This window comes from Pteropus medius, unplaced genomic scaffold, assembly GCF_902729225.1.
Source record: "Pteropus medius unplaced genomic scaffold, Ma_sr-lr_union100, whole genome shotgun sequence".
Classification (NCBI taxonomy): Eukaryota; Metazoa; Chordata; class Mammalia; order Chiroptera; family Pteropodidae; genus Pteropus; species Pteropus medius.
The window spans coordinates 48,447,673-48,459,278 of record NW_024349800.1 but is presented as its reverse complement, the minus strand read 5'-3'; the positions used below and the strand labels follow the sequence as shown (position 1 = coordinate 48,459,278).

Sequence of the window (11,606 nt, the reverse complement as noted above, 5' to 3'; positions counted from 1 at the left end):
AGTTTAAGAGATGATGCTCCACTGAGAGTTTGTGTGTGTGTTGGGAGGTCAAAAGTGTGTGTGTTGGTAAGGGGAGGAGGGAGGGGTTGTGTAATTGGCTAAGGGCAGAGAAAGAGGCTTTTGGTTATATCTGGCTTTATAATTTTGGGGGGGCTAAAATTACAGCTTTATAATTTGGGGAGCAAGAATAACTGAGGACATGCCTTATAACTTAGCTGATAACTTTGATGCTTGATTATTCTTTCATATGTGCATTGAAATGAAACCAAAACTAAATCTTAAGGAAAGATTTTGTCCCTGCCTAAGTGTACCACTTAGGCCTGGCTCTGTACTGAGAGGGGTGGCCTCCTATGGTGCATGTGTCCTGGTTTCTCAATATGTCTGAAATGAGCTGACCACAAAAGCCAAAGATATTTGATATATAGAATCGTTGCCCTCAAGGTATATCTAGTAAAATTTACAACTTAACTGCTACTTAAGACTTATTAAAGATTTGACTAAGAGGAATCATATTTACTGAAAGACAGCCCAATAACTATCCATTCATTCATTTATAAGCTATCATGGATTAGTCAGGGCAGCAAAGAGCTGTATATCACTATCACAACCTCCATATTTTGCATCTAAACCTACTCACTTTCACATTATACTGGCCATTGGCCAATATTGAGAGGCATATAAAACATCCCTAGGAAAGCCTGTGTGTGCTGTGTTTACAAACATAACTTATGAGACCACTGTTCACTGTGTTCCAAAGTGCCTTGAGGACAATCCATAGGAAAATTTCTCTGGTCTCAGCACAGTGATGGTTGGGGTCCTCCGAGCATTGGTCTTCCTTTATCTAATGGGCACTGGTGTGTTCCAGGCATTTCTTGTAAGTACAAATAAAATTATGATTTTATTAAGACCCAAAATCATGATTTCCCAAGCCTCTTGCAATTAGGACATCCAATTCCCCTCCACAGACATTTCTGGAATTACCCAAGGATACTGACATGCATGATTCAAGTCCCCCTCAGCTCAGTGCTGTGCTAGTAAATGTGGAACCACCAGCTCTCTGGAGGAAAAAGCTATACATTTGTAGCATTTGCTAATTTTCTTGGTGTAAATACTCCCACCATGGTCAAAATGATGTCACTGAATATGAGGCTGGAAAGAGATGTATAAGTAGCACATCATTATACAGTATTTACACCATACAGATACAACAGATGTGAACAACCTCTCTCACGGCCTCCAATCTTTTTGGCACCAGGGACCGGTGCTCCTATGAGAATCTAATGCCTGATGATCTGAGGTGGAGCTGAGGCGGTGATGCTAGCGCCAGATCCCTTTTCTAAGTCTTACCATATGTCCAAAAAAGAGTGGGAGGTAGTTTCCTACATGCCTACAATCAGAACCACTACTTGCCAGTCCCCTGCTCCAAAGTCTGCTAATCTCCAGGTTTGGGTGCTCCAAAGGGCTGCTGCCCACCACCGTGCCTGGTCCAACCAATGTCTCCTACCCCACTGTCAGCCTTCTCATGTGTCTGCTTCCAAGCTGCTGGCTTCCCTGATGACCTCTACTCTGCCCATTGGCCACTACTTACACTTAGGCCAAGAACCTCCTCAGTGGGGCTTGTCAGTATCTGCCAAGCGGGGCTTCTCTCTCCTTTGTACCCACCTACTCTTGAACCTTATGATGGCTCTGATAGCCTCTATTGCTGCTGCTACCTGCAGCATTGTCTTCTCCAGCCTCCAGATCTCCACTTCTTACCTCTTCTTCTGTCCTCAATTTCTCATCCATGTTATAAAGTCCAAATAAACTTTGAAAACTGAGTTTCACATAAATGTGACACCAAAATTCAGTTAACGAAGTAGGATAAAATAAAAAAGAAGTATGATCCGTTTCATAAAAAGAAGTATATATACATACATATGTGTGTATGTGTGTATATATATTCCCCCACATTTCTCCAGAATATATACGTATCTACCTCAGGGCTAGTATAAGGATTGAGATAACACAGGTGTAACATTTAAAACAGTGTCAGAGCATGTACAGGTATCTCAATAAATGTTGCTATTATTAATGATACATAGTGGAGAAGCACTGCCTTGAGCTTAGGATAGCATCTTGTGTGAATTTCTGGACAAAGTCGGAGGAATGAATAAAAGACCTGTGGTCTGACCACCTCCTAGAACAGGCCAGAAACTCTGGCTTGTCCAGATCCTTTGCGTGGCTACTCTTCCTCCTGCCTTTCCAGAGGCAGAATTAACATAGTGGAAAGAAGAGATGGGCAACCAACCTTCTGAGCTTTTGTTTCTTTGTCCCTCTCTTTCACGTGCAAGATATTTGGTGAGTTTACCTTGGAGGTCACAGTCGAGTGTAGCAGATAAATGCACGAACAAATTACAAGGTAGATGAGTAAGCAATATAATGGAGGTGTGAACACAAAAGCACTGTGGAAAAATAGGATCCACAGAGCGGATGGAAATATAAGATAGGTGAAAGCGTTATACAGAAAGGAGAGAGCAGTACCCATGTAAAACATTATTGTTGCTGATCTGGGGTCCGCTGTAACTTGTCATCCAGGAACGCTTGGGCAACTAGTCTCGTGGAAAGATAGCCTATGAAACCCTTTATTAACGATGTCACAGTTTTCCAGCAGAGCAACCCCTTCTTGCTTCCAAACACACAAACCCCAGTTTCGAACATGGGCAATGCAGTCCGCGTTTCCCGGTTCACAGAAAGAAGCATTACTTGCAAAACCAGGGAATGAAGCCAAGAAAAGACAAGCGAGGCGGGAGGGGCACCGCTCTGTCTGCGGAGCGCCGGAGCCCGAGCAGCTGGCAAGCGGGAAGGTCAGCGCTGCCTACGCTCGCTCTGCGTAATGGGAGCTCCTTCGGCGCAGCCAACCCCGGGCGCCTTCGGGGCGCCTGCGCTGCCCGGGCGATGGCGCGCAGGGGAAGTGGCCAGAGACGGCGACGCACCTGCGCGAAGGCTGCTGCGGCGGCGGCGGGAGAAGCGCGTCCAGTGCGGTTGCGCGAAGGCCGGGCCGGCGAGGGGCGGCCGCGAGGCAGCGCGCCGTGCGCCTGCGCGGGGGCTGCGTGGCGCGGGGGCGCGGCCGGGCTGTGCGGAGCGAGTGGCGCTGCGGGTGGGGCTGTCGGCGGCGCTGGTGAGTTTTGCGGCGTTGGGCGGTGCCGAGGCGGAGGCGGAGGAGGAGGTGGCGGCGGCGGCCGAGTCTGACGCGGCCCTGTTCGTGGGGGCTCCGCTCGCCTGTTTATTTATTTATTTATCGCGTGTGCCTCCGAGCGCGCGCGCTCCGCCACTTGCAGGGGAGGGGGTGGGGGGAGGGTCCCAGGGAAAAGGGGGCGCTGGAACCCGGGCCGAACCGCCGCGTGACGTGTAGGTGAGGGAGCGCCGAGCCGTCGCCGCAGCCTCCGCCGCCGAGAAGCCCTTGTTCCCGCTGCCGGGAAGGAGCGTCTGGTGCCGACAAGATGGCGGACGGGGAGCTGAACGTGGACAGTCTCATCACCCGACTGCTGGAGGGTGAGTGCGGGGCCCGGGCGACACGGCGGGGTGGGGGGGCTCCTCCCTGAGTCCTCATTCCCCTCCCTCCGCCGCCGAAACCCGGAGGGTCCCCGCTTCCCGCCCCGAGGCGGCCGCGGCGGAGGGGACGGAGAGGCCCGTTGGCCGGGGGGGAGCAGCCTCCGAGAACACGACCCGGGGGAGGCAGGGCGACAGGGGCTGTCTCTGCGTCGGCCTGGCGGGGCACGGCCAGCAGTGTCCCCGCGGAACTTCGGGGACTGGCACGGCGACGCGCCGGTGGAGGGTGCGGACGGCCCCAGGGCTGCTGGGTGACCCTTCCCAAGGAGGGTGCCGGGATGCGTGCTCCTGTGCATTGTATGTCCATGGAACGTGCATTTCTTCTCTGTTCTCTTTGTGCATTGCCCTTGGCTGCCTCCGATTCTCGTTCGGGGAGTGCAATTTATAAAAACCTTCTTGAGACGATTGCTTGATCCGTTCTGCATTTTTATACGATGCCGTAGAACGAACTCTCGGGAGAGGATAACAGCGGGAGTCAAGTACCTCCCATTTATTATTTTGCTTAAAGAAGAGTAAAGAGTCTTTGATCTAGTCGAAAACGCACTCAAGAAATATGGAATATGTAGATACGCTTGCTGAAGGGGTTGGCTTTCGGGTTTGAGAATTTAACAGGTTTGAACAGGATTTAATTTCTGGTGAAAGTTAGAAAAGGCCTATTGTAAAGCCTCTCCTGTGTTTTAAAAGTCTTAGCAGCTTTTGAAGTTTCCGGACCCTTATGTTGTTATTGAAGAGTTTTATGTTGGGCTGGGGGGTTGAGGAAAAGGGAGGAGATGGAGAGGCGAAGATATTATTCATAGTTAATCGCAGTCTCTTAGTGAATCCCTTTACCCTAAAAGTTGCATCATCACGAATTGCCTTGTGAGTGTGTAGGGGGAAAAGCCTTTCAGCAAAATTTAGAGTCCTTTCTGCTAGAAACAGTCCAAAGATTGCATATGCACTGTTTGCTTTCGAATTACCTGAAGGTAATTGTTTGATACAGTGAAGCAGTATGTACTTACCTTTGGAAAATCATCGAAGAGAGTTTGGGGGGATGGGGGAGCGCTAGTTCCTTTTTTTTTTTTTTAATCCAGTGTCGATATCACATCAGTTCTGTGTACCCGTTGTGTAACTACAGTATCTTTGCTCCAGATGTGAAAAAGCCTTGCAGCCGTCATAAGACTGAATAAAAAAGCAAAATTTTACCAGGAACTCTTATTTACCTTTTCCTTTACTACCAAATTATTCCTTGGAGGCCCCCTGGTGCCTGCAGTCAGTGTTCACTGCTTAAGACTTTGGACTTTTAACAGATGTGAACATCTTGTTGGGCCTTAGAGACATTTGTTTTGGGGAAAAAAAAAAAAATTTGTATTTTGTAATTCTGTGTTCTAAGAGGGAAATATAGCTATCTAAAAATTTTAGTATCTTGTTAACTTTGGGGGAAGTTTAGGTTTACCACCGTTTTTATACATTTTAAACTTAGCTTGTAAACAAATATTTTAAAATCTGATGTTTGTATCTCAACTTCTTTTTTATCTTCCTTATATTTATATATTTATTTACTATATACAGCATAAAACAGTAGACTTTAAAGTGTTTGATTTGAAACCTTTTGAGTCAAATGCACCTTTTTATGATTATAGATACTTAAGAATCTTCACTCATGGATTATTCAAGGTTATTGGTAAAAAGACGTGGTGTAAAAAATAGGATAAGTGAGTGATTCCATTTGTTTTTGTGAATTCAAATGTTTGGTTCTGGTTTTGAATGGTGATTTTTACTTTTATTGGTGAGAATTCTAGTCTAGACCTTTTCCCCTTTTAAATTAGCAAACATTTATTGACCTGCTTTGTGCCAGTCACCAAGAATCCGATGATAAGAGACAGTCTCTTCACTCAAGGAGCTTCCAGTACAAACAAGTGATTTTGGGGCTTTTTAGCCTCCTGTCTGTTCATATATGTTCAACATACTCCCATCAGTAGAGTTTCATTACTTCTTAATCTTGGGAAATATATTTAGTTTGACAGTGCCTCCCTGGGATTCTTAAATTCTCCAGGCTCTTCCTCTCCTTTCCCCTTCCAAAACATACACCTATTAAAAGACATCAAAAACAGGTTTGGATTTTCTAATAAGTAATTATTTTTAGTCTTCAAATAAAAATTTTTCTCTCTGCCTTCATTTTCAATGATGTTACATGCTAGTTAAATTTAACTCAACATCAAGTGTTGGTGTTTTGTAAAAGCTGCCTAGCAGAATGGCTAGAGTTAGATTTTTTTTTCTTTTTAGTATTAAATGAACATACAAGTTAAAATTGGTCACAATTTCTCTACATTGGGGTGGGAGGAATTAGCAATACTTGATCTCATTTTGAAATGTTGGCGTTCCAGAATATTCTTGATTTTTTTTTATCATATTGCCAATTATAACACTTTTAGTAACTACATTTTATGAAGTTTGCTTTATGTTTTTCTTTTTTAGGTGGGTATATCATTGATGCCATATTTACAAAGTGCCTAGAACATTTTTAAAAATTCTATTTAATGCCAAACAGTATACTGGCTTGTTTGGATAGTACATATTCCTTCAGCATACTTTCTTAGGTTAAGTTTTACTTAAGAGCTGTAAGCCAAAGGTGTCTGCCACTCTTATACCCTGTAGTGTGGATTATCATAGTACTCTTGACTGTTTAAATCGAAGCTAGTTCCTATGGTATCCTGGAAGATCCAGTAAGAGCTTTTTACTTTGATAGCAGTAGGTCCAGAAGGAGTTAGGATGGCAGTGGGAGGGAGTACAACAGAAATTGCCTGGAACTTTATTCAAAGTATAAATGTTGAGTTTATTTTGGAGGAGGTGAAATGAGATGAGTAGAATCTGATGTTTTTGGAATGAGGATAAGTATGGAAAACTGCCTCCCACTTCGAAGGGGCTGTACCGGTTGTTAATAACATGCCTATTATATATCATATTTGATTATATCATGTATGTTTATCATGTGTAAAACTGGGATTTGCTTTTTTTCTGATTATAAACATAAGCATTCTTATAGAAAATTTGTGAAACAAGTATAAGTGGAAAAAAATAAACACAGTTCCCCCCATAATTCCACAATCCAGAGGTAACTCGTTGAAATTTTGATATATTTTTGTTTATATATTTTACACAATTAGAATATAATTTATATAGCTTGATGGATTAATTTTGCAAGTATAACATTGTGAACATTTTTCCTTGTCACTGAAATATCTTCAGAAATAACTCAAAAGCTATTTGCTGAGTTATAGAAAAGTTTATTCTTAGTTTTTTTCTTTTACTTTGCTATAAAGCTAAGGTCGAATATTTGAATATTATAGCATGAATTGTAGAATATTAGCACTGTATATACTTCCAATGGCAGAATATGATTGCATTTATATTTTTGGCCCACTAATGGCTTTATGAAAATTTTGGGACGTTTGTGTTCTTGTTTTGTTTTTTAGTCCATTTTTCACTTTATCTCAACTTGTCAGATGTCTGAATTTGTGGAACTGCTGTGATCATTTAGTGTACATCTCCCCTTTCTTGTGGATCATGTACTCTTAAAATGTACTTAGGTTGACAGACTAAGCAAAAAGGAAGTTTTCCTCTGGTGTGTCCTTTTGAAGTTTAAAAAGAATTGATTTGAAAAACAAAATAGGTTAATGAAACTCCCCTTTTTAAATAAGTTTTATTCCAATACAATTCACATACCATGCAGTTCCCCTACTTGAAGGGTACAGTTCAGTGATTTTTATATATTCACAGCTGTACAACCATCAGCACAGTCAACTTTAGAATGTTTTCACCACCCTCAAACACAAACTACCCTGTTCCTATTTAGCCAACACTCCCTTTTTTTATTCACCCATCCCCCTGCCCAGCACTAGGCAACCACTAATTTATTTTCTGTCTCTGTGTATTTTGCCTATTATGGACATTTCCTATAAATGAAATCATACAACATGTGTTCCCTTCTGATTGGTTTCTTTTAATATTTTTAAAGTTTATCCATGTTGTAGCATGTGTTAATATTTCATTCCTTTTGTGGCTGAATAATATTTCATTGTATAAATATTTATCCATTCATCATTTGAGTTGTTTCCCCTTTTTGGCTATCGTGACTAGTACTGCTGTGAACATTCATTTACAAGTTTTTGTGCAGGCATATTTTCAGTTCCCTTGGGAATATAGCTAGCGGGGGAATTGCTGGGTTGTATGGTAATTCTACATTTAACCTTTTGAGGAACTGCCAGACTGATTAAAATCTTTTTTCTGATTAAATTGTTTAATTATGACCCAACAGTCTAAAAGTTCAGCAGTTTGAAGGAAGTGCTAGTTGCTCCTGGCAACCTCACAGTCTGCCGGGAAAGTGTGTAGATCCCAAGGCAGGCCTGTTAGAAAGTAAGTTGGGGAGTAGAGGCGATCATCAGACAGATATTTTCTCTCTCCTCTTGCTTCAGAAGCTAGAGGAGGCATAAAGGTGGTACATTTTTAACTGACTCAGCGATAGGTTTGTTTTCCCATTAATGAGTTCCAGCAGGTGGGGGAAACTATCAGTTTGAAGTAACCCACAAGTGTTTCTATTTTGTTATTTAAATGCATATCCGGAGCTTTTCTGGTAAATATTTAGATCTAAGATTAGGATTCATCGGGATTTAGAAATCTATTTACATTTGAGTCTAGAGACAGGATTATATTAAGATTTAGGATTAGTGAGGAAAACAGTAAATTGTATCTAGTAGGTTTTTTTCTCTGCTATCTTATTCTCTATATTTATTGTTTAACAGAGGATCCATTCCAATAGCAGGCATCTCAAACAACTTTAACAGGTAAAATAAAGTAGATGCATAAGAAGGTCAGGATATTGAGAGATAATAACTAAAGTGTCATTAAGAGTTCCTGAAACAAATGTTATCCTGGAAGTTTTGGGATGGAAGGATAAGAGGAGAAATGGTTTATAAATGTCACTAGGCTTAGCAGTGGTGTGGTGGGAGAGGATAGGGATTCTCAATCCAATCTTCTGAGATTTAATTTTGCATAGATACAAATTTACACCCTCAGGCAGCAGTCACTGCTCCTTCGGCAGCTGTAAATAGCCATTTCAAGTCTTATTCTTCCTAGCAAAATAGAGGGTCAGAGAAGATAGGAGAAAGAGATCAAGGTCACAACTCTTCTTTCTTGTCTTGTACACCTTCCCCTAAGATTGAATTAGATTACCTTTGAAGTCTTGGTTATTAGTAGGTAAAATGTAACTTTTTTACACCTCATTCTCTGAAATATATAGCAGAGACTTTCCATCTGTTAGATAAAATGAAAATGCTTAATGGAAATAAAGTCTTTATTCCAGAATTAGGGGTAGACTATTAAAAGTACAGAAACTAATTCTGTAGGTTAATAAGAATAAATAACTAGTAGCCAGTCCTTTCCTAGTTTGTTGGAAGAATTCAGTCTCTGGTCTCAGTTGAGTACTTGTCATGCAGTAGAAAAAGTTGTAAAAGGACAGTGGCAGTTGTCCTTTATTCTGCCTGTGCTCTGTTTACATGTGTAGCAAAGTGAATTCTGAAGGTATACATTGCCTTCTGGAAAATCACTGTCCTCAGGATTCTCCCTTCCCAATTTTACCTGCTGGAGACTAGAGCAATGAATCTCGAAATTTTTGAGTCTTGGAACCACTTTATACTCGTAAAAAGAATTAAAGACAAGAGCTTTTATTTATGTGAGTTAACAGTACTGTGTTAGAAATTAAAACAGTTTAAAAATATTCTTTAATGTGTTTAAAATAATCGTAATACATTACATTGTAGCATAGTGTTTGTTTTCTAAAACCCAAAAAAAGTGATAAACATATCTCTTTAAAGTTTTATAGACGACTGCTGAATTCTCATATCTGCTTTGCTGCTTCTCTGATACATTGTTTTGGTTGAAGCATATAAAGAAAATCTACCTGGAGAATGAAGGAATATTTTAATTGCTTTTTAGGTAATTGTGGATATTCTTTAATACTATGCCAAAAATTGACAAGTGATCATTTAACAGTTGTTATGTGGCATCTAAAATATCAATAAATTTTTTTGTTCTTTTACATTAAAATCCATTGATCTATCTTGTACTTTAAATGGATATTACACATGACTTTATACATAGGTCATTTAGAAAATGCTGGTTGAGTTGAGTTATGCAGATGTTCAAATGTTTACACATTTTATACAATATCAAAAAAAAGTCATATTATTGCAACAAGAGATTAGAGGAGTCATTAAGTACGGAGAAGCTGTCAGATTCATGGTGCTGGATACAAGGTTTCCAGAATTTTAATTTTCACTTGAAAGCTTGAAACTTGTCATTAGCAACACTGTGAGTTGTTTTCTTTGAAATGACACACACTTTAATCTGTTAAATATCTAAGTGTGAATAACCATAATTTGTCAGTTGTGCTTTCCAGTAAAAAAAGATGTCCTGTAATAAAAAGTGGCTAGTTCAGCTTGGAACTAAAACAGTCACATGACTGCTTCTCTTGAAGACAAATGTACTTTGGTATGCAGCAGAAATGCTTTATGGGTACTTTCCATTTTCATCATACAGAATATTAGAAAGATATATGCTCACTGGTGGATATGTAATTGATTGTTTTTGCTGTTTCATCAAGGACATTCTTAAGTGAAAGAGGACTTTTTAGTGTTTGAGTGTAAGTGCATGGCAATGAACAACACTGATGACTACTAGTACAGTTAGGCACCACTGACTTGGTTTCTGCTAGGGTGGCAGCATTTCTACAAGCCATTGCTTTTGCACCATGCAGATGTCAACACGTGAGAAAGGATCCCACTTTGAAGAACCATAAGGCTAGGGTATTCTTTCCTCTATTCCTGAATTGTCTAGCCCTCCCCTATATCTGTTACTTTTCTTCTTTTCCTCTTTTCTCATTGTCAGTGTGCCTGGAATGATTTTTTAAAAATGATTCACAGACCCATTTGAGAATTCATGAAAGCCATGGGCCTTCTCAGAAAAATAAGCATGTTCATGTACATACACAATATTAGAGATGTTTTTTGGGTATTAATACAGAGCTCCTGAAGGCTACCTATAGGTTCTGAAACCGCATTAATTATTCCTATCAGGCAGACGTAAATTGAAATTATGGCGGCCACCTAATTCACTTTAAACTAAGATTCCACATTTTAGTCAATTGTAAAATTTATACTTTTTTTCTTTTTTGTAACTTAAGGTAGACCTGTGTACTAAGAATGTTGAAATTTAGGATATTTAGGAAACCTGGATTTAAATTAACTTTGCTATCGATTAGTGCAGAACCTTGAGTGAATTTTTTTGAGAGGTGGGATGGGGTCAAGTAATTAAAATAATAAAAGTTCATGAAGGTTACTAAGGTTTCATGGGGCAGACTTGATAGTGGAATTAATTTTTCTTGGCATCCTTTGCGTTTTAGAGAAGGCAATTATTAATAATGTACTAAAGAAAATAGATGGTTATTGAAAGACAAAATTTCATGTACACACAACACAGACACATATAACACACCATTTGTAATTTAAGACAAACTTTCATTGAAAAAGTTTTTACAGGAATATGAAAATTGAAATATTCAGTATAATTTTGTAATCATCAGAAGAGGGGAATTCTTTGTGGGAAAGAGATTTTCCTTAATTGAGGTTTAGTTAGTGTTCTGTATCATCAAAATCGATTCATCTGTTTATGCTAATCTGTAATGAGATTTTACATATTTCATCTTGGAAGTTGTCTTTTAATGCAAGTACTGCCAAATACAAATATCTATCTACAAGCATATGATTTTAGTTAAGTGATTTTACTCATCACTTGAAAGGCATTTATAGAATTCTTTTAGTCTTTCCTTAGTTTTTGCCTTTTAGCATGTCATTACATTGCAAATTAATCAATTCCAAGAGAGGGTTAGGTGGAAGCTTTTCATCTGCACAATTAAATGGATTTTTATAGATTTTGCACTAACAATTGCAATCTGAAGAATGCTGTTAGAACTAAGACTTGAGCTT

General features: G+C 40.0%; 1 protein-coding gene across 2 annotated transcripts in view; it reads left to right on the top strand.

The window, feature by feature from the left end:
* Window positions 1-2,944: 2,944 nt before the first annotated feature.
* PPP1CB (protein phosphatase 1 catalytic subunit beta) overlaps window positions 2,945-11,606 on the top strand; it is a 31,791-nt gene continuing 23,129 nt past the window's right edge. Inside the window, exons 1-2 of one of the 2 annotated variants that reach the window (XM_039887503.1) lie at window positions 2,945-3,157; window positions 3,392-3,531. In XM_039887503.1, the coding sequence (XP_039743437.1) occupies window positions 3,480-3,531 (52 nt within the window). In that variant the 5' untranslated portion in view covers window positions 2,945-3,157; window positions 3,392-3,479. The other variant, XM_039887502.1, reaches the window with a different exon arrangement.